Genomic DNA, 22558 nt, shown 5'->3' on the forward strand with positions numbered 1-22558 from the left:
GACGCAAAGGAATGCAATTAAAATGCAAGCTCTGTTTTTGTAGTATTGTATGTATTATGTGTTTAATGTAATCGCTATTAGATCAGCTAGTTTACATAGTATTTAGGATTAGTTTTAGTTTAGTTTGTGGTTGGGGGGGGTGGGGGCCTAACATTTATAAATTATGTTTGCAAGGTATGTACACATGGGCGTTGCAGTTAACAGTAACAGAAATGCACGTTTTATCAGTTGTTGTGGGGTAGGGGCGTTGTTTTGGAAGATTAAGCAGAAGCAGCACAGAGAGAGGTACATTTTGTTGAAATTGTTTGTCCGTCCACCGGTCATCATGCGCGAGAGAGACACAACACACTCTCCACTCGTCATGTCACTCGGTCACTCGTCTTTTGTCTCCTTCCGATTCAGTGTCTTTTGCCGTCCGTCCTTGGTATTCTCTGTCGCCGTCTCCCTCTGATTCGCCTCGCTTTCCGTCTCTCGCTCACACAGGACGAGTTATGTACAGGAGAAAAAAAAACAGTTGAACAAACAGTTAAAGATCACTTTGAATTAGGCATTCCCCTGTTTTCGTAGCTTTAGGGGAATCTTTCAGGGTTTGTGTAAGTACAGGTACAGCAGCGACGCCTCGTTGCTCGTTGCGATCCCCAAATTGATTAGATGTTGCCAGCGCTGCCGAAGAACTGGAAATTGTTGAAGTTCACCGGCGTCTTGGGGCTGGGCAGATAGAGGAAGTCGTCGTTCTGCAGCTGGGACTGCGTCAAATTGGGCTCGCTGGCGCTGTGGTGGATCTTCGGCAGCGTGCGCAACATATTCTCGAGCATGTTGAGCAGTGGGCGGAAGAGCGGTCTGTCCTTGGGCGTGTACTTGATGCAGTCCTCGGCCAGGCGTTTCAGCGCCTGCGGCGAGTCGGAGCGCACCTGGCTCATGTCTGGCCGCAGCAGGCCGCGCCCCACCATAAACAGAATCTGATCCTTGTTGCTGATGTGGCCGTAGGGCAGGCACTCGGCCAGCAGCTCATACATCACAATGCCGAAGGCGTACACGTCCGACTGGAAGGAGTACGGATTTAGCTCCTGCATCCGTATCACCTCAGGCGCCATCCACAGAATGCTGCCCGTCGGCTGGTTGGCCTGCTTCTCGCCCGACCATCTGGTCTTCGCTGTGGCCAGTCCGAAATCGCCAATCTTCACCGACAGATCCTCGTGGAGGAAAATGTTGTTCGATTTCAGGTCTCTGCACGGCAGTCAAAGGAAAGTCAATTAAAGTCCCAACATTCATTACTTTGGAGTAGTTTCCCACTCACCTGTGTATGATGTTCTTGGCATGGAGATAGTCCATGCCCTGAGCCACTTGCCGGCCAATGTCAATTAGCGTGTTGAGCTTAAACTTTGTCTCGCTCACGTGGACATGCTTGTAGAGGCTGCTGCCCTCGCACCATTGGGTGACGATCGCCAACGATGGCTTCGAGACGCAGCCCATGAAGAGCAGAATGTTGCAGTGGCGCGTCTTCTTCAGCATGGCCACCTCGTTCTTGAAGGCCTGCAGCTGGGTGGGACTGGGCGTCTTAACGTTGAGGGTCTTGACGGCGACGGGTCCATGCCAATGGGCACGATAAACGGTACCGAAAGACCCGGAACCAATACGCGGTCCAATTAGAATCTCCTCCGCTTTAATGTTCTGCAAATGATTCGTAGAGCAAATGTTTGTTCCATTGAATAAATTTGTAAAATAAATAAACCAACAATGCGCTTTGCGCAGCGCAAAAAGATTAAGCTCTGATCTCAAAGCTCTAATCACGGATGCACGCAGAGCTTGCATGTATGTGAGGATGAACGTAGGAGCTTTCATGTCTGTGTGTGAGGATTAACGGTTCGCTCTGCATTGAGATTTGCCAAGACAAAGGGCAGACAGAAAGAGAAGCTGTAGAGAGAGTAGCTGAAAACTCAAAGCTCTATGCAGAATTGTGATTGTATGCGTGTACGCAGTACACCTGCAGTTGAAATTATTGTCGAAGATCAACACAAAAATATGATATTAAATGTGTCGCGCGCAAGCTCAAAGTAGCTTCCAAACAAATATAACTCCGTCTCTTTGCTTTGCCATACCCAATTCTCCTCGGAGCTCTTGTCTTCACGTGACAGCAGATTCTTGTTGCTTTCGTCGGCGGACCGGGCACGTGGTCGATTATGCTTGAGAGTGCTCGTGGGCGAAGCCTGCGTCGAATTCGAGTGATCCGTGCATGGATGCTGGAGGGGCAGAAGGAAAAACAAAATCAATTAACATATAAAAGCAAGTGAATGGAATGTGTGATGGCGGCACTCACCGGCAATGGTGGCCTTGCGTGCATTATGAGGCTGCGCTGAACCTCAGTGGTGACCGATCGGATGTTATTGATGCACACATTGGGAGCGGAATTGGAGCGGTCATCCTGGCTAATGCGAGGCGGCCGGCCCTGTCGATTGTTTGCAGAAGGTTTAGAGCTGTTGCTGCTCCCGCTGCTGCTGCATCGCCGGCTTCGGCTGCGGCTACTCACGTTGAATCGGACGGCCGAGCCGCGTCCGGGAAACCCAAGAGCGTTGTCCGGGTTCTCGGCCAGCAGTCGCTGGTAGTAGCTGTCCATGGGAAAGGGCTGGCACAGCATCGGCACCAGGGACGCGCACCGCTGATGGAAGCGAAAGTTGCACTGACTGCAGTAGAACCCGCTGAAGAGTAGCCGCCGGCAGCCCTCGCAGAAGACCAGCGAGAAGAATGTCTTGCGTATGATCTGGTGCTGCGTGTGCGTCCGAATGGGGAACTTGTCCAGCAGTCGCACGAATATCTCCTCCACATGCAGCGTGCCGATGTCCGTGTTCCACGGTATGATATGTCGACCGCTATGCGATGTGCTCACCTCGCACATGTCCGGCGTCAGCTGGCGCAGCTTGAGCGCCTTCATCAGAGCATCGCAGAGTCGCACGCCGGACACCACTTCGACCGAGGTGCGCTGCTGGTTGGGCAGATGGGCCCGCAGCAGGATCTTTGGCTGGCGAGTGAGCGTGCCGCACTGGCTGGTGCTGCCGGAGCCCGGGTTCGACATTAGGCTGTCGGTCAAGTCGCTGCCATGGTAGCCCAAGGGCCCTCGCGCCAGCTGCCGCTGCTGCTGGAGTATCTGCGTCTGGTTCTGGTAGTGCGGCTGATCCGCTAAGTTGCGCTGCTGCTGCTGCTGTATATCCGCCGCACTCTGGCTGCCATCGTCCTCCTGCTGCAACGCATTTAGCTGCTCCATCAGCTCGTGCTCCTTGGCCTCCAGCTCATGCAGCTTCGACGTTAGTTCCTGGTATTCTGAAATCCAATGAAAGCATAAATAAGACTCTACACATACCCTGCCCTGCCCTGCTCTGCCACTCACCTGTTAAGTACATGGCCGGCGGCTCTTGGAGATTGGCGAACTTAGCGTTCAGGGCATCGATGTTCTCCCTGGTGACATGCTTGACCAGCTGCACATTGAGCAGCTCCTCGGCCAGCGGGTCGTACAGCTCGCTGTCGCTATCTGTTGACGATTCACTCGTCATGGTCGCAGTCTCTGGCTCTACAGCTGCTTGACCATGACCCTGAACCACCTCTTGTCCTTCGTCTCTGCAATGCTCGGTTCTCCTTGGGTGTCGGGTGCTTGCTGTTCGGTGTTCAGTGTCGCTCCTCGTGATGGTGTTGTTGGCTTCACCTTCGCATTGGCCGTGGCCGTGGCCGTGACTGTGACTGTGGGATGTTTGCTATTTTTGCTCGGCTACTGGTCTGCGCTTGCGTTTAGAGTGCGCCGCTGTGCCACCCACGTCCGCATGCAGCAAGGAGCGTGTGCTGCATTTTAACCTTATTGCGATGTCCTTCTTTTTTTTGGTGGTCTCTCTTTAGCCTTGCGGCAGAATAACTTGCATTCAAAATGCGTTTGCAGTATTTGTCTATTGTTTAAATTTGAAATCTTCTTGGACTTCCCAATGCACCCACACACGACCGCGCGCACACACACACACGCACGCACACTGGCCCCGTACGCACGCTAAGGTATGTACATGTATTATTTAATATGAAGGTCGCCGTTCCCGGTCCCCGCTCCAAACGTATTTTACTTGCCGGACGGGACTCTCAGAATCCTGGATTTGGTTGCGGCCTCTGTGTGGTCTGTCTGGCCGGCCCTTATCGATGGTTTAACCAAGGTTGTGTCCTCCAAAAGATGTTCAACGGCTTGGGCCCTAAATAAGGACACAGGACTTGCTGGCTAAAGCTGATTGAACTTGAGGGCAGTGTGACCGCGGAATTATCGATAAAATATACCGACAGACCCTCGGAAATATACCGAAACAGACCCTTACATTTTAAAAATAGACTGCAAATATACTGTTAATCTTTAATCATTTTCATCGAGTTTGATGTTCTATTTAATATTACCAGCTAGTTGTGATTCTCAGCGCTAAAACAATAATTTTATCAGAATCATCAATCAATATTCCACAAGATTGTTGCAAATGTTGCTTATTCCGTGACAAATTTTTGGGAAACAGTGCTGTTCACTTTTGTGGCCAATGGTAAAATTCGTAAGTGGTAATGGAATTCAACGCAAGTGCGGGTGTCACAGGGCTACCGTTTACGGTATATTTTGATGTCGAAATATTTACGGTATATTTTGAGAATGCAAAGGTATATTTCGGTGTATTTGTGAGGGTCCGACGGCATACAGTATCGATACAATATATCGCCAATTCAGGCATTTTCACACGCTCGCAAATCGGCCATTTTATTTTGCGCGCACAAACTGCATGAAAATTGCGGAATTAATGTTTTAAAGTGCGGACTGGAAGCAGGAATGGACGAAGGTAAGTTTGAATGCTAGCCAGAGATGGCTCTCATGGCCGCATTGCCCGCTAATCTACGGCCGCGTCTCTCTTTGACTCCCATTAACGCTGGCAGAGTATTCGGCGTCATCTTCGGCCGGTGGCGGTGGAGCAGGCGCTGGCGGGAAGAAGGCCGGCAAACAGCACAACACCCTACCTTTCTGGGGCAACGAGACTTCAATGAACCTGAATCCACTGATCCTCGCCAACATCCAAAGTTCCAGCTACTTCAAAGGTGCGTGCCCCGTAGGAGCGAATGCGTGTAGCGTGTCCCACCACCGCCACACGAGAATTTATTTGATGGACTTTTTCTGTTTCTCCACGTACAGTGCACTTATTTAAACTGAAAACCTACCATGAGGTCGTTGACGAGATATATTACCAGGTGAAGCACATGGAGCCATGGGAGCGCGGATCCCGCAAGACCTCCGGCCAGACCGGCATGTGCGGCGGTGTGAGTTGTTTATGAAATGTAGCGCTAATCGTTGGCGATGCTCCTCGTTTGCTCTTCTGGCGCAATGGTGGCTCATGCTCTTCTCCCCATTGCCCCTTTCAGGTGCGAGGCGTTGGAGCGGGCGGGATTGTGTCCACCGCGTACTGTCTGCTCTACAAGCTGTACACCCTGCGTCTGACGCGTAAGCAGATCAACGGACTGCTCAATCACACAGACTCCGCCTACATACGGGCACTAGGTAGGTGTTGGTAAGTCGCATGAGTTCAGCCGCCACATGCCGTCGCTTGCTCCTGCTCCTGTTTAGCAAAAACAGAACCCACCACATTCCCCCCATCCATACCTTGTCCCACCCAACTAATGATGCCACTCGAACGAGATATACAATGTGAATTTCTTCTCCATTGAAGGGTTCATGTACTTGCGGTATACACAGCCACCCGGGGACTTGTATGACTGGTACGAGGACTATCTGCAGGACGAGGAAGAGATTGATGTGAAGGCAGGCGGCGGCCAGGTGAGTCAACTGTATGAGCCACCAATCACACGTTATCCACTTATCGCTTCCCAGTCTACGAATCAAAACTCATGCGTTACCTTCTTTTGCTCCCTCTGCAGGTCATGACCATTGGCCAGATGGTGTACCAGTTCATGACTAAGCTGGACTGGTTCTCCACACTGTTTCCGCGCATACCGGTGCCCATACAGAAGCAGATCGAGCGCAAAATCGGAGACTACTGCCGCGATCAGGGCATCACCCTCAATCAGCTGAGCTCGGGACGGCCGGTCACGGGTCCGCCCGGTGGTGGGGCTGGAGCTGCGGCTGCGACAGCTTCTGCTGGTGGCCCCGATGAGGATTATCAGGAATACCATGAGAGCGGTAATGGTGGTGGTCACAGCCATGCCGGGGGAGAACGTGCAGCCGGCGGAGGTCGTGGCGGTGGACAGGCTATGGCCGGTTTCGGCTCTCGTGCTGGAGTCGGTGGATATCCACCGGCAAACTATCGCAATGATCACGATGATCGCGACTACTATGCCACATCGTCGAGCTCGTCGTATGCGCGTGGTCGAGGCTATGAAGATTACCCACCGGTGGCGCTGCCATCTGCACCCATGCCCTACCACTCGTCTGGGGACCGGGAACGTGACCGGTTAAGGGATCGGGAACATGACCGTGATCGGATGAAGGATCACGACCGCCAACGCAGCAAGCACAAGAAGAAGCATAAGCACAGACACTACTCACGCAGCCGAAGCAGAAGTCCCAGCCGCAGTCGCCATCGCTCGGAACGTCACGACCGCAAACGGGATGCTGGTGGCGGTGGAGCAGAGAGCGGGGGATCCGGCAGAGGTGGCTTCGGCTCGGAGCGGAGTAGCAAGAGCCGACACAGCGATCATCCCGACGATCGAGAGCGGGAGCGGGATCGAGAGCGAGAGCGACGCCATCGGTGATCACAGCCCTCTCACAACCACCTCGTCCTTCTTCAGCAGTTGTTTGCTCTGATTCAATTTGTTTCCACAGTACTACACTACACTACACAATTCTTATTTTTATGTAAAAACCAGTTGAACTCATTTTTTTGTATAGCCCCGGAGGACTGGTGGGCTCGTACTCAGGTTAACCACAGACCTCGACACATATACACACGCACACACCAACACACTGACAGACAAACAGCAGCATGGCTACATATATATGTATATACATATATATAAATATATTAACTAATTTGTGACACCTACACCCTTAATGATAAATAGTTTCCAAGTTGTGTTTTATGCTAATAAAGATAAACAATTTTGTTTTAAATCATTTGATTCTTGGCCAAGCTGTGTAAAATTAAGGACTTTCCAATAGATAATCTAGAAAGATCCTGTACAGGAAGATGACCAAAATGATGGCCCAGATAACACTTTTAGATTCATCCTCCTGCATTAGCGAGGCAGACAACTTTTCATACAAGGATTTTATTAAATGTAAAATATTTTCCAGGCTGTAAACTAAAACCACAAAGTGTGTGGATCCAATTTTTGGCTGCATCAATTCTCTTTCCAACAAGGCAATATTCTTTACAATCAGATCTAATAAACTTAAGTTATGTGAAGAAATAAACCGCTACCTCTGGACAAAGCATGAACAAAAAATACAAGAAATGTTAAAATTCTTGAAATAAAACTTCTGCCATAGGGAAAAAAACCATAATTCATTAAAAATTGTGATTGGCCCAAATCTTTTAGAAAAAGTTAGTCTTGGTTGCTTGAGGAAAAAAATTTTGATTTTGTCGAGTAGTTTTATCATTAAACAAGTCTAGGGGAAAACTGGCAGAAGGACTACTCAGAACTGAGTGGAGCGCTTGATATGTACCTATTAATTATACATACCAGAATATTCGCGTTCTATTGGTTACAAATACTGATTAGAAACATACCGGGTTTTTTTTACAGCGTAGCCTAAAACTAGAACTGTGCTTATGGCCGAGCTTTCCGCGTGAAGGAATTTGTATTTGTATGTACTTACATGTGAGCACACATGCACAGCAAGGCAGGAAATTCGGATTTACAAACTTTTTATCGGAATAACAACTATGTGGGGTCTCTCTTGCATTGTTAATAGCTGCATGGTACTGTTATACATATTAACATCCATATACTTATGTATGTATGTATGTATGTACATACATATGTACATATACCCCTTTCTTTCAGTGCAGCCGAAATTCGAGCTGTGCTTGATCTGAGCTTTGCAACCGAGCTGCGTAGATTATTAGCTGCGGCGGCACCAAGCCTCTCCTCTTGACCTGGGAGCACATTTCGGATTTCGAATTTCGGATTTTAGTTGCTTGCGCACAGTGAATCGCGAAACAAGCTCAGGCCCCGCGCCCCACAACAATAACAATAACAACACCTGCAGCAGCAGCGGCGTCTGGCTGGTCGCGCGCCAAACCGTTACGAAGAGAGCAAAACGAAAATTGAGATCTGCAAGAAATGTAATTTGCATGTGCTTTTCCATTACCAGTTTCGCGCGGGCTTTTGGCTTATTTTACAGTTTCCACTTATTCGAAGGCACGCACACAGAAACACACACAGAGCTAAAGAGAGACTCAGAAAGCATAGGAATGATCAATGTCAGGCAACGATGAACAAAAAAAACCAGAATGAATGAGACACACAATAAACGGCACACAATTTACGCGTGTGCGAATGCGCGCGTCAAATGGCCTGCTTTGACCATTTTGAGAAGACGGAATGGTTATTGGGTGCTTGTGTGCGAGTGTGTGAAGTGTATGGCCGGCAGCTCTATCCTCTCTAACTCATCAAGCTATTAGCCACTATTCCAGCACCATTTTGGGAAAGGGGAAGGGAAGCCAAGTCGCTTTTGTTTATTGGCCACTCTTTCTCTAGCTCTCTTTGTGTATACACAAACACAAATGCACGTGAAACACTCTCTGGGAATGCTCACCTTTTGTTAATACACTTTGAAAAGGGGGGAGCTTTGAAAGTTAGTTGCGGCGATTTCGGTCACTGGGACAAAAGCACAATGCGCTGAGACAAAGAGAGGGAGAGATACAGCCTGAGTGAGAGAATGAGAATGATATTGAGACTGGTCATTATCCTTCAGTTTTTTTTTCATGTTTACTTTGTGTTTCTGTTTCGTCAAATGCATTGACGTAATTGTCCATACACACACACTTACAGAACACTCACACATACGGTTATATCGATCTCGATCGCAGGTGTGTAAACCTAAAGTGGTTTTGATTTCACAACTACATTGGCGAGGGAGGAGCTGCAAAGGGGGAGATCACTTTAAGCTACTACCACGTCATTCCGCCCCGGAGCCTATCAGCGTCAGCAACCAGAGTCCGTGCGTCTTGTCAGCAAGTAAAAAATAACAAATAAAACAACAGCAACAAGAACGATGTGAACAAATCACATAAAATTAACAAAAAGTTGCATTTTTTTAATTGCCTGCCCGCCGCTTGTTATACTCTATTCATTTTGAGCAGAGGTAAAAGGAACAGAGAACTGGGTAGGAGATGAGAAGACAGTGTAACCAAATTGATAAACCCATTTCCGTCCGTCGGTATGTTTCTATGCAAAAACTAGCTCTATCAGCTTTACAGCGATTTGGTTCTATCTAAGCACAGACCCAATTTTTGCAATCAGGTTTGAACCACCAAGGGTAATAATGTTTCGGCCCTCGAAGCTAGCCTTTTCGCCTTGTCACACCGTTATGTGCGACAGCGGACGGAAATTTCGCCGTCAAGTGTGCGTTGACGATCGCCGCAACGGCATGGCGAAGAGTGGGTGGAGTAAAATAATCGCTTCGCAGCGCCCTTGCCATGGTCGTTCTTCGGATACTCTGTCTGTTTCAAGTTGCGCTGTTGCGTCTGCGTTGTTCGCCCACTGACGTCACAGCGCTGGTGTTGAACAAAGTGCGCTACTGCTGCGGCGTCACTGCACAATGGGTCACCATGATGATTTCGCAATTTGTGAATCACGTGCGTTCATAGCGGATTCCTTGCATATCAGATGCTGTCAGCGATAGCGCTCGTAATTTGTCGTTGAACGGGTGAATGAATAATTAAATAATAGAGACAATTGTGTATATACGTATGGGAATATCCCTATATACAGCAATTACAAGCGAATCTTATGGGGATGGGGCAATAAATCATCGTTTCATCCCATTGTGCGTCAGTTGACTGACAGTGCTGTCATACGGTACCTGTGTGTGTGTTTGTGGCCGCTTTCGCTGTCGCTGTTGCTGTTGCTATCTCTGTCTCTGCTTTTTCTCAGCTCTCAGCTCTTAGCTCAGTCCCTGTTTTTTGCCCGTGTGCGTGCGTGTTTGTGTTTGTTCGTGTGTGCTTTGTGCTTAAATGCAATTACGCGCTCAAGTTAAGAATATACACTAGCAAAGCAATTGGAGCGCAGAAAAAAAACGAAATACATATGTATGTACATACATATCTATGTGCACAATACATATGTATTTATATTTATTTATGCATGTACGTACATATAAACAGTTACAAGTGTCTGCCAGTGCTGTGAGTGCGATTGTGTACGTGTGTACGTGCGCGGGATCATTGCACATTGCGTCAACGTTTCAAGATCACAATTACCCCCCAACCCAACCCAACAGTAAAGGCCCCGCACCGACCCGCCGCCCCCTGTACTAGCAGCAGCTGTTGCTGTTGCTTCGGGTGCGCGCGCGCGCTCGGGTGTCGGGGCAATGAGCAATTACAAAAATTCAATAGAGCCCCATCGTCAGAGCAACAACCACAAATATTCATACAACAAAAAACATACCTAAAAAAAACTATCAACAATACACCCGCAACAGAAAACAGCCGCAAGCACCAGCACCAGCACCCGCACCCGCACCGATCCTCCACTCCGCCACCACCCGCACAACAGCAGCCAGACAGGCAGCCGGGCAGCAGGCCAGACCAGACCAGACCCCCAGAACAGAAACCCAGACCGAGACCGAAACCGAAACCGAGCCCGGGCCCAACAGTTTAGCGACGGCAACGGCAGGTGCCATTTGAAGTGTGCGGACGGTAGAATGGTTTTTTCGGATGCGAACGAAAGCATCGGCGCTTTCATTTCCAATTTTCTATAAGAGGGAAATCCGCGTTTATATTGCCCCCCGACGGTGACGGCAACAGAGCGATGAGTGCGTGCGGCGGCAATGTTCGCGACGGTTCGGGTTTGTATTCCACCGCCCCCGCTTTCAAATTCGATGTCATGCCAAAGATAACGACAGCGGCGTCGGCAGCGACGTCGACTGCGGCGCGGGCAACGGTTAACGTGGAAAATAAATTCGAAGCGGCAGAGCCAACGGCTTTTAGTTTTCGAACAGCGGCGGCGGAGCATACAACACATCAGCGATCCGAGAAGATCGACAGCAGCACCAGCAGCAGCAACCACGAAGAAAAAACACCCACAACAACAACAACAACAACTGGAGCAGCAGCAGCAGCAAAAGAAAGCGAGCCGAGAACCAGAATTGCAGCCACATCCAAAGAGAGGCATAAAAGTAGCGAAGAAACCGCCGTTATCGCTCCATGTGAACAGCGTCTGCAGCGTCTGGCCAGGCACAAGGCTCAACTCCGTGCCGCCTTCTTCAAGGACATTATCAGCCATCCAGCAGCGGAGCCCAACAGCAAAAGTCCAACCGAAGCTGGAGGAGCCTTAATCACAAGAGAGACGAACACCGGCAGAACGAAGGAACAAGTGAAGCCCGTCCAGCTGTTGATACACAAATTCCAGGCCATGATTGTGCAGCAGGAGCAGCAGGCGGAGCGCGAGCGGGAGCTGAAGGCAGCCGCTGCCACGGGCGGAACGGCCACAAGTGCCGCCAACTCGGATGAGGGCTGCAATGTTACCGGGGGCGGCCTAAGTCCCTACAGCAGCGACAACGAGGACACCACAGTGGGCGCCACCGCGCGCTCAAGGAAGGGCAAGGTAACGCGCTGCGCCAGCAGCGATTCCGCCTTGGGCCTGGAAGTGGACGATGCCCACGTAGAGGTCGTGACGATTCCGCCCCAACGTCGCATGACCCTGACCGTCACCGATCTGCCGCTGCGTCCGGCCCTGTTGCCTCTGGCCGAGCCCACCGCCCTGCCCGACTCGTCGCCCCTCACCTCGCCCACTGGCACGGGGGGACTGGTCGGCGCCGTTGGTGTGCCCACCAAGGTGCTGCTGGAGGAGCGCCTGGTGGCCGCACTGGCTGCTCCGCCCGGCTCCAGGCGGGAGTCCACCCAGAGCTGCTTCAGCGAGCTGGGGGCCGGGGTGCGCTACGTGCGCACACCCTCGGTGGTGGTGTCCGACTACTCGGACGACATCACCGCCTGTGGCATCAGCATGGAGGAGATGGAGTACTTTCGGCTGCAACGGGCCCGCGGGCAGCGCCGCTGCTCGCTGGAAGCGGGAGCAGCCTCGGCCGGCTACATGGGCCAAGGATGTGCCAAGGACGAAGGCCAGTCGGATGTCAGTGCCGCGAGCAGCTGCAGCAATCTCTACTACTGCGGCTCCACAATATCCGCTCTGGACGGCGGCGAGTGCATTGTGAACGGCGTCCGTGTGGCCCTGGCCAGGAAGTCAAGTCGCAGTCATAGCACCAGTGGGGAGGAGGACGAAGATGAGGAGGAAGTAGAGGTGGATGTGGACGTGGAGGTGGAGGAGGAGGACGAGCCGGTGATTGAGGATCTCGAGCTGGAGGAGGAACACAAGCAGCAGCATCAGCAGTTGCAGGTGCGAGCGGAACAGAAGGATCAGCAGCAGCAGCAGCAGGAGCAGCCCCAGAGGGATCGTGTTAGGGAGAGGGCGACAGAGACAGAGGAAGATTCGCATCGTCTGCTCAGCGAGCTGCTGGCTGCCACGCTGCTGAGAGATGGCACCAAGAAGGTAGGCACCAGCGCCAGCAATGAAGACGACAACATAATGGGAAATCTCAAACTATAAATTAAAGTACACAGAAAACACAAACAGAGTCACAAAAGAGCGAACGGAAGAGAGAAGGAAGCAATTGTGGAATGCAGGAATGAAGGATAGGCTAGCATAGGGATAACTGTAGTTCAGGCTAGGATTATAGGAATATAGAAACAGTATTTGCTTGTTGTCAATGGATGTATATCGTTGAATTGCTATTATTATTAATAATAATCCTTAAAATATAAAAATGTAATTTTTTTTTTTTTTTTTTAATAGTTAAAACTGAACCCAGTTAGGGATTAGGGCCATGGAAATATAGGAACAATTTGCTGTTATCAATGTCTCGCGTCTCTCAGTCTGTACAAAACAAAGGCAGGACTGAAGGAGAGTGAAGTGAAGATAACCCCTTGGTGCATATTTGTGTGTGTGTGTGTGTGTGTGTGCGTGTGTGCGATTGCTTAAAAGGCTGTTAATTAATTTGATTTTTATCTTATCACAAAATGAGGTTTTGTTGCTCGGCTCGCCCGAGAAGTTTGACTTTCTTTCTTCCTTCTTTTTTTCTCTCTGTGTATTCCGTTTTTGTTGCTTTTTGTGTTTGTTCCTTATACTTTTGTTGATTTTTGTTGCTGTTGTTTCTGGGCGTGATACGCGAGGCATGGGATGATGTTGAAATTGGGTGCCTTGATAAAAATGATTCCATTTTATCTAGAACTGGGGCGGAGCAGCAGCAGCAGCAACAATAATACAAAGGCAACGAGAGCGAGAGCGAGGACAAAGCTTATCTTAGTGTATTATTTACCGTACTATAGATAAATATATATATATATATAAATATATTATATACACACAAACATTATATACACAGAGCAGAATGGAAGAGTGTGGCATGGGTGTGCGGGGAGGGGATACACATGACATCTTCTGCTGGGTTATGTAAAACCGAATAAAAGTATTAGGAACCAAATTATTTTGGCATGATAATAAAGTCATCCGCTTGGATATTTATCAACCTGCGTGTGCTCCATGTACAGCGGTTAATCACTTTATGCGCTTATCAGCCAGCGGCGTGGTTTATCTCCCTGGCACTTATATGTTTGTGGTCTGCCCTCGGCAATCCACAAAGGCCGTAATCGCTAGGGATAGGCATGATAGGGAGGGTGGAGGTAGTCACATTGGATACACACACAAAATGTGGCTAACACTCCATCAAGAAGTGTGGCCTCAGCGATCTTCGATGATATATTCAGAGAGTCATCCATGCACGTCACCGTGTGGTGGTGGGGGATTACACTTTAAGTCATGGGATTGTCTGAACCTAAAGTAGAGATAAACAATCAGTCTCTGGTCTCCGGCTTGGAGTCCCCCGTTCCCACATGGTGAAACGTGTGCGAGCATTTCGCAATTTTACATGCACCTGAGTTCGATTCCATCCATAATTAACTTGAGTTCGCATCCAGCATAAGCCTACACATGCACATTCCTTGCTTTAAGTTATAGAAAGTCAGGGAATTATCTGGAATGAATATATCATCACAGTCTCAGTCTCCACTTGATGATGATGATGATGATGCTTGCCTGCGTCCGATATGAACCGTGTTTGAAATGGCCTCCCCATTTCCTGGTATCCTACTCACTCGGCCGCCGGCTGTCATCGCGAGCGCCTTATCACCCCGCCCCACTTGTCAGCGCCACGACAGTGGACAGCGGACAGTGGACACCGGACAGAGGTACGGTACGGGGATCTTGTTTAGTTTTTCTTTGCATTCCGTTTGTGGGGCATGGGGCAGACTGTCGAGGCGAGGCATTGTTTTGCCATTGGTCCAATGCGGCGTGGGCTTCATGGAAATGCCTTTTGCTTACTTAAAGATAAAGCCCCGGGCATGTGGGTGCCTCTCCGGCTTTGGGTCTTGGGCATTGGCTTTGACTGCCGTCTGCCGACTGCCGACTGCTGACGTCGTTCTGATGTCACTGGAGCTCTGGAGCGCCTTTGTTTATGTGCTGAAGTCGCTCCACTCATGATCATTAATAATATCAGCCTCTGACTCTCGTTTGCTTCCCACTCGGCTCGGACTCTGACGCCAATGAATGAAGTCTGAACTCAGGCTAGGACTTAGCTTTGAATACCGAAAAAAGTGCTTCGAGGTGGAAGTGTTCTTCCTACAATAAATTTATCTCACCTCCAGCCGAAGTAGCTGTAACTTTTTAGTGCTGCACGGAAATATAATGTTTCCCCTCATTTGTGGTATTGCTTTTCTTTACAACTGAGGATCGACCGAGTGATCATCATGATCATCATCAGCCTCATGATGATGAACGGTCTGACGTGGATGGGTACGGGCAGCGCATTTTACCATTATTATTGGATCGTGTCGTTTTAGTTTATTTTTGTATATATTTTGTTGTTCTTTTTTATGGCTTGTTCGTGCACATCCGTCAGCGGCCGATCGGCACGGCCCCGTCCTCATATCTAATCAACACATCAGCGTCGCCCAGCGTCGTCGGTGGTTTGGGTTCGCTTGAAGCGGAGTGGTGCGGAGTGGTGCTGGAGAACTGGGGACTGGGGACTGGGACTGGGACTGGGTACTGGGAATTATGACGCCCACTAATTGTGTGAGAAATCGATTTAGCGTTGAGATCTGACTGGCTCTTTGCAACCATCTCCTCATCCTCCTAGTCTCTCACTCTCTGTGGGATCTGGGCGCACTTTTTGGGCACAACAATGTTGACCTTCGCACAAGCGACAACTTCCGTTGACGTCAGCAAAACAGCGGCCGCCCGCCCATCAGCGATCGCGCTGAAGATCGTCGAAAAGTAAATTACATCGCTGCGGGCCTTCGGTGCCCCGCCACCCAGCCACAGCCATGGCAGCCACAAAGAAAATAAGAGCCCAAGATAAGCTTTGGCAAGCCGACAGCCTCGATACACTGGGAAGTTTCTGATCAAATTCAAATAAAGCGGAATGAGGTAGAGTATTCTGTAATAAAGATTCGGAATGGGAATTGGGAGCTCAAATATTACACTCTGAGCTGCATTTGGTATCCAAGAACTCTCTGCTGGAACTTCCAATCAAACTCGAGCCAAAGCATCTCTCTCGAAGCTAGTCTTCGGCGTGGCAGTAAGGGTAACCCAGCGATGAGTGAGTAAGTCAAGAAGCTTATGGCAAACAGCTTCCGCGGCACCCATCCCCCTTCCATCTCCCGCGCAGTTCCAAGGCCCTTCTTCCAGACGGATCGGTTCGGATCGGTTCGGATCGGATCGGATCGGTCTCTGATCGTTGGGTCCCTCGGGTGTGCGCGCAATTTGCGTCATTTGCTCTTGTCGAAGTTGTTTCTCGTTGTTGGATTTTCCCTGTGGTTCTTGTGCATGTTCTTGGTGTTCCCCCTCAAGCGAATCCCATCCCCCAAAGGCAATCCAATCCCCATCCACATGCAGTGGCCAGAATAGATGTTTCGGGCACTTGCGTGTCCAGCATATTTGTCATTTCTCTAGGATTCCGTACAGTTGTTGCTGGATGGCCTCAAAGGTTATGTTCTGTCGCATGTCGCATGTCGCAACGCGAGACACACGCGCTACATGCCACATGCCACGTTAGAGTTCTCCTACTGTAAGACATGGACATGGACATGGGCTTCTTCAGCCAATTAGTTCCTGGAAGCTGCACCAGCGACAGGGCAAAGCATTGCAGCTGCTTGCATCTCTCTTACTGGCACTTAAATATAACTTGGGTTTGTCCATTCCTTTCCCATTGTTCAGTTGCACAAGCGAAAGCTGCAACGAAGGAAATAATTGCTGGAAATTTCAGTGAAACATAAGTAAAGAGCTGGCTGGAAACAATCAAAGTTGGCAATCAGTTAAGTATTTTCCGCACAGCTGTTTTAGCCTGAAAAACAATGCAGTTTTGAGTGCAGAATATCCAGAATTCTGGGCCATTTGCTGTGCCCACTGTTTATTGTATTTTGTTCGCTTGCTTGCGACTCTCCCGCTCCCAGATTGTGGGTTGATAACGGCGTAAATAAATGTTTGGAAATAGATATCGCTCTCCCCCAGAGCGATAACCGATGAAAAGATAAAGAAATTTGATACATTTTACGAGTGCGAGTACGGGGCACAGCTTTTGGTTCGATTTTCGTTACCAGTTTCAGTTTCAGTTGCAGTTGCAGTTGCAATGTTGCAGCTCTTGCAGTTGCCATCCTGCCTCATTCCGTATGTATCTTCGTATCTCTCCCAGCTTTCGGCTGGGTTCGGTCTGGTCTGGTCTGGTCTGGTTGGGTCTCTCTGCCTATGACAGGCTATGAGCGATGCCATGCGATGCGGATGCCTGCCCCTGGGGGCCACAGTGCCAGTGCCAGTGCCAGAGCCAGTGCCTCACTTATCTGGCCAGACCATCTGTCTGACTTCATAAAACACTTAAACAAACTCTCTCTCTCTCGCTCTCCCCTCCACTGCTCTGCCCTCCAGCGGGCTTGGGGGTTGGGCTGCTGCTGCTGCTGGATCTGTGGCTGGGGGGCGTCAAGTGGTCAATTAATACCGTACAAATATTGTGACAGCCGCAGCCGAAGTCTGTCATAAAGCCAAGCCGACCCCAAGAAAGTGGTGAGGCGGTGGGGTTGGGCTGCGGACCCCATGATCCAAGATCGAGCGCTACCGATTAGAACGAGCTGCAATTTGCATTATGCAAATCAAGTGCATGCAAGGCAATTTGCCGCCGCAATTAGTCGCCTTGTCGGAGGATCTGTCAGGCCCAGATGCAGACACAGACACAGACGCAGACACAGAGCACAGCTCCGTTGTGGACCCTTCATCTGCATGACATTTGTCGCACCATTTCCTTGCCGTGTTTCAATCAGAGTCATTATTCCATCATGTCGTTGCTGATTTATGTAGCGATTAGAGCCTGGGATTAGGCCTCAGTGTCCCCAGACAGTCGGCCCATGAGGAGCCACAGCCACAGCCACAGCCACAGCCACAGCCCCAGGCCACAGCCCCTCGTCGATCGCTTGACTCTTGGCTTGGCGCACCACGAACCACGATGTTCGTTTGGGGAACTCTTCGGCCTGGCCTGGCCTGGCCTGGCGCTGCCTTCGGTCGCGGCCTCACGCGGCCCGAAGCTTTGCTGGCGGCTGCCGCCGCTTCCACGACTTCAGTTGCGCGTGCACCGTTCCAAAGTCAACAAGCGAACGATCGAACGATCGCGTCCCCATGCGACACCATCCACACGATCCGAGCCGAGCCGATCCGCCAGCAGTTTCATTCGCCTCGATTCGATCTACGCGCCGCCTTTTCTTTTCTGTGGAAATATTTATTTGTTTATTTGTTGATTACTTTTTCTGTTTTGTATTCTGTGATTTCGCATTTACAATTGTTTGCCAATGGAGGAGCGCAACAAAGAGTGAGTTTTGGGGGCACTTTAAAACAACAAAAGAACTAGAATAGCTCTAGGAGTTTTGATTAAATTCAAACGTACATTGATGGTAGATATTGTCGCACAGATTATGCTCAGATTATTTGATAATTTGTACCCCTGAAATGGAAGAAATGAAGGAAGAACTGTGTGCTTTGACCCCAGTGCAGAAGAGACTCTCCAGAGTCTGGAGAGGAAATGAAAGAGGAAAGAGCGACACAGAAGCAGACAAGCCACTTCCATAAACAGCAGCCTGCCAGCAGTTGCAGTTGCACTCGCACTCGCAGTTGCGCTTTTATGGTCACTGGACACTGAACACTGGACACTGGCGAAAGCCAGACGATCGGGGCCTCAAAGACCCGACAAAGGCATTAATCAAGCAGCCAAAGAGCCGCCAGCGGCCGTCGATAAACTTTGACATGAAGCAACCAAAGGAGCCACAGCCGCAGGAGCCAAATGAAGCGATCTTCATAAATCAAATGCAGTTAGCGGCAGGATAGTTGGGGGCTGCAGGAGGACCACTACTACTACAGGTGGTGCTTCGGTGGTGCTTCGTAGGGGACTCATTTGATTTATGGACGCTGCGGCGGTCCCCGCCAACAAGTTAATTGAAAACGAGGCGTGACAGTGAAATTTGCCACCGCACGCCAGCAGCCCAAAGATGTGCCTGCAAAAATTGCTACTGCAAATGGAGTGCTCGTGGAGTGGAGTTGGATCGATCTATAGATAGAGGGAGAAACAGACGCGGACGGTGGCACGTTCAGTCTTCAAAGCATTTTTCCAAATGTGCCACTAAACTGACAGATTTGGCCATAATAAAAAACTAAAAAGCCAAATACAAACGCACACACAAAGCGGCCTGTTCGACTGTTCGACGGTTGCCGACTGTTGCGACTGTGCTGGATGGAGTGGATGGAGTGGAGTCTGGAAAATAAGTTGCCAACTTTAATTTATTGTGACATAACGGTATAATCTGACATAAATTATTGATAAGACGAGCGCCCATAAAAGTACAAGACAGTTGGCTTAAGCAATGCCAACAAAAACAGACACACAAAAGCAGCCAAAGCAGCGGAAAAGCGTTGGAAAACTAAAGCGAAGCCAGTCCAGGGGGGGCCCAAGACGAACGCGGTGTTCTCTATTTAACTGTTTGCTTACAGTTATCCCTCACAAGTTCCCATAGCCGAAAGGATACAGAAGTACATGTGAAAAGGGAGCTTTAATTTGGAGTTCTTTATGGGTCAAACTTTTAGTTTTAAATATAAAAAGGAGATTGAAATTCAGAATTTATAAATTGTGGGGTCCAATTTTGTTAGAGAGACTTTCCATTTGTTATAGAACCCATTCCTATTCGTGGTTTTAGCTTTCTATCAGGCAATGAAGCCTGATAAGTCAAGAAAAAGGTGTTGTCCTTGAGGACTATGCAGTTCTCTTTTCTCTTTGGAATTTCCTTCTCATATTCAATTTGAAGCTCAATTGTTTGGGCGCTTTCGGGTATCTTTTTGGGGTGGCTATTAAATTGTAGTACCCCGTTTTCGCAGGTATCGTCAGGGTATAACAACAGCAACAGAAAACAGCAACAAGCAAAAGCCAACAACACGAGTTGTGGCATGCCGCTTATAAATCATTTGGCTAACAACAACAGGCAACCCAAGCAACGAAACAACCAACCGACCAACCAACCATTGGCGGGGCAGCCTGTGCAACTTGCAGCTAAAGTTGGAGCAATTGCAGTTGCAGTTGGAGTTGGAGTAGGAGTTGTGGGGATGGGGGACTGGGGATTGGGGATTGGGGAGACTGGCAAATGTATCTTTTGGATCTATTATTTAACTTTTATGTGCGCATAAATGCGGCGATATGATGCGGATGACGACTACAACCGGCAAGAGGCAGCCAACAGCCAGCAGCCAACAGCCACTGGCAGCCGGCAACCGGCTAAGGAGCCATCGAGAGCCAGTTTTGGGCCAGCTTCAACGGGTTTTTTGTTGTTTGTTTGTTTGTCTTTTCTTTCTGCCATGGGAAATGGGAAAACTTTGCGCAGTATATCTGTCTTTGTTGGACTTTCTTGTTAATTAAGAAGAAATCTTTATCAGCTCCACGATTAAACGAATGCCACTTCTAACGCCCCAACTGTCTCTGTGTGTCTGTGTCTGTGTCTGCCTCTGTCACAGAGCTCCATCGGCATCCTTGTGTCTTTTGCTCATCGAGATTTGTGCAGATAAGCGCGCGACAGACAACAAATTGTGGCCCATAAATATTTGACTTGTGGCTGTGGCAAGAACTGTCCAAAGAGCCCATCAAAACGATAACAAAAAGATACCGACAAAGATACGAACAAGATGGAAGATCCCGCTGCGGATTCTCCGATCTTAGATTGCAACTCCGATCATACTCGCAATTTATTACGCCTGAAGGATTGTGTGCCTGAGAACGAGTAAGAAATTCAAGAAACTAAAGAAATTAATGAAGCCTTCGGGAAGGCAATAAGGAGAGCCAAATCCGAATCACAAATAAGCAATAATCAATGGGCATACACTGCGATTTGAGTTAGAAGAAATTAAGAATTCAGGGGGGAGCTTTCAACGAAGTCCAATGGGAAATCTTCCAACCGTTATCGCTTATTGTAATCCACAAATTTTAACCCAAAATATAACTAAATTACTCAAATATTTCGGTGCAAAAGCTCCAGCTATGATAAAAGCTTGCATTAACCCTGAACTTTTCTTTTTTTGTGCTTTATTTACAGGTATGTTGCAAGTTACGCTTAATTAATAGGGATTGGATTTCGTTCCGGGAACATACGAATCAAAAGAGAGAGAACAAAGAGAGCGAGAGAGCGATAGAGAGATAGAGAGTGGGCACTAAACGAAAGACTTAGGCAAAGAACTCAAGTGGCAAGTGTCGGCGAAGGTGGACGTAAAGGAGGAGCAGGAGCAGGAGCAGCAACAGAAGACATGGCACTGTTTCCGTCTTCGTCGCGTCCGCGCACGCTCATGGAGCAGCTGCTGGCGCGTAAGATCGAGGCCGCTGCCACCGCTGCGGGTGGTGCCCCCAGCTCTGCGGGTGTGCCTCCATCTCCAGGTGAAGCCTCGGGCAGTGGCAGTCCAATGATAGCGGGCATGCCCATGGTGGGTGCCAGTGGCGCCTCCATACTGAGCCGGCTGCGACGCACCGACTCTCTGGACTCGACAAGCAGCCTGGGCTCCCTGGCCTTTGGCGAGGATGTCTGCCGCTGCGACGACTGTCTCCTGGGCATTGTCGATCTGTACGTGATCAGTGCTTCCGAGGCGGCCAAGAAAAAGGTAAGAATCGGGTCTGATACGCGTATGTATGTACATCTGCTTGCTTAGCTTTCACCAAAAGCTTCGACCCAACGCATTTGCGAAAGCTCTTGGAGTGTGTGTCTCTCCCCCAACTGGTTGCGGTCTTCGCTAAGGCAAAATAATCGGCTGTCTGTCTGGGTAGCGGGCTGCGATCGAGCTTTTTCTTGATTCTCTTCTGGGGCTTGTTGTTGCCCTTGGATTTGGACTGTTGGACCGGTCCGGTGCGAAAGCTGTTCTCCGATGCTCCATTGACGTCACAAGCCGCTGACGCAGAAGTCGGCAAAGCGAGAGCGATAATGACAGAGTGGAACAGAGAGAGAGAGAGAGGAGTCGCTGATACGCATCAAGCGTGGATCGTGTGAAAATGAGATTGTTCAACTGATAGATAGGCCAAAACAAAGCGCAAGAGAGTGTTGGGAGAGAGAGAGAGAATTATCACTTCCTTTAGGAAATACTCGAATGCAGCGCGCGCATTGAGCTTTGCTGGAGAAAGTAAAAGGATTTTCGTTTGATTATAAAATAAACTTTCTCCCGATTCTCTGCTCTGGAGAAAGTTCTCGTTTAATTAGAGAAAAGGATCTTAACTGCTCCGCTTTGGCTTTCTCCTGAAGTTAAAAGATCTTCAGGAAATATTTGGGTTTTTGTTCCATTTTTCAGTTCTCAGCTCCCCACTAATTCCTGTTTTATTTATCTGCTCTTTTGGGACATTCACCTGCCATGGATTGAATCAGTAAAATGTATGGAAATTTTGTTTGATAGCTTTCTAAGCTCTGCTCGAGAATGGATCGGTGACGCTGTTGCATGACATTCGAATCAGGAACTACGTCATACCGTTGGCCCTGGCTCACGTCAAGTCTCTGGGCCAGGCAATAAGCTGTGAACCATCCCCAGACCCAGACCTAGACACAGACTAGTCCACTGATTTGTTTTCCCTCTTTCCATCTGCTCTATGACTGCCATGTCTCTCATCCCACCAGCCTTATCATTATCATCTCTACCTCCCTTTCCTTTCTGCCCCTGTGCTCCTCCTTCCTCACACTTCTCTATTGCTGGGTGTCTCTGTCCCACCTGTACCTTCTCCACC

The 22558-nt window shown here is 49.3% G+C and overlaps 3 protein-coding genes across 5 annotated transcripts; 2 read left to right on the forward strand and 1 right to left on the reverse strand.

Moving 5' to 3' along the window:
- Positions 1 to 34: 34 nt before the first annotated feature.
- On the reverse strand, positions 35 to 4268 carry LOC117903042 (raf homolog serine/threonine-protein kinase Raf). Of its 2 annotated transcripts, XM_034814780.1 has the most exons (6): positions 3383 to 4268; positions 2528 to 3315; positions 2318 to 2446; positions 2100 to 2240; positions 1298 to 1671; positions 35 to 1227 (listed from the first exon to the last, which is right to left on the reverse strand). In XM_034814780.1, the coding sequence occupies exons 1-6, from the start codon at positions 3543 to 3545 to the stop codon at positions 648 to 650; spliced, it is 2175 nt and encodes a 724-aa protein (XP_034670671.1). In that variant the 5' UTR covers positions 3546 to 4268; the 3' UTR covers positions 35 to 647. The 2 variants fall into 2 exon arrangements, with proteins under 2 accessions (XP_034670671.1, XP_034670670.1); XM_034814779.1 differs by having other exon boundaries at positions 2318 to 3315.
- A 432-nt stretch (positions 4269 to 4700) lies between these two features.
- On the forward strand, positions 4701 to 6831 carry LOC117903046 (pre-mRNA-splicing factor 38B). Of its 2 annotated transcripts, XM_034814783.1 has the most exons (6): positions 4701 to 4841; positions 4936 to 5094; positions 5189 to 5313; positions 5416 to 5551; positions 5721 to 5827; positions 5929 to 6831. In XM_034814783.1, exons 1-6 carry the CDS (start codon positions 4832 to 4834, stop codon positions 6760 to 6762), a joined length of 1371 nt encoding a protein of 456 aa, XP_034670674.1. In that variant the 5' UTR covers positions 4701 to 4831; the 3' UTR covers positions 6763 to 6831. The 2 variants fall into 2 exon arrangements, with proteins under 2 accessions (XP_034670674.1, XP_034670675.1); XM_034814784.1 differs by lacking the exons at positions 4701 to 4841; positions 4936 to 5094; positions 5189 to 5313 and having other exon boundaries at positions 5416 to 5561.
- A 3901-nt stretch (positions 6832 to 10732) lies between these two features.
- Positions 10733 to 21115, forward strand: LOC117903045. The gene is made up of 2 exons (XM_034814782.1): positions 10733 to 12723; positions 20898 to 21115. The coding sequence occupies exons 1-2, from the start codon at positions 10987 to 10989 to the stop codon at positions 21000 to 21002; spliced, it is 1842 nt and encodes a 613-aa protein (XP_034670673.1). The 5' UTR covers positions 10733 to 10986; the 3' UTR covers positions 21003 to 21115.
- Positions 21116 to 22558: the final 1443 nt, after the last annotated feature.

This window comes from Drosophila subobscura, chromosome A (genome assembly GCF_008121235.1).
Source record: "Drosophila subobscura isolate 14011-0131.10 chromosome A, UCBerk_Dsub_1.0, whole genome shotgun sequence".
Classification (NCBI taxonomy): Eukaryota; Metazoa; Arthropoda; class Insecta; order Diptera; family Drosophilidae; genus Drosophila; species Drosophila subobscura.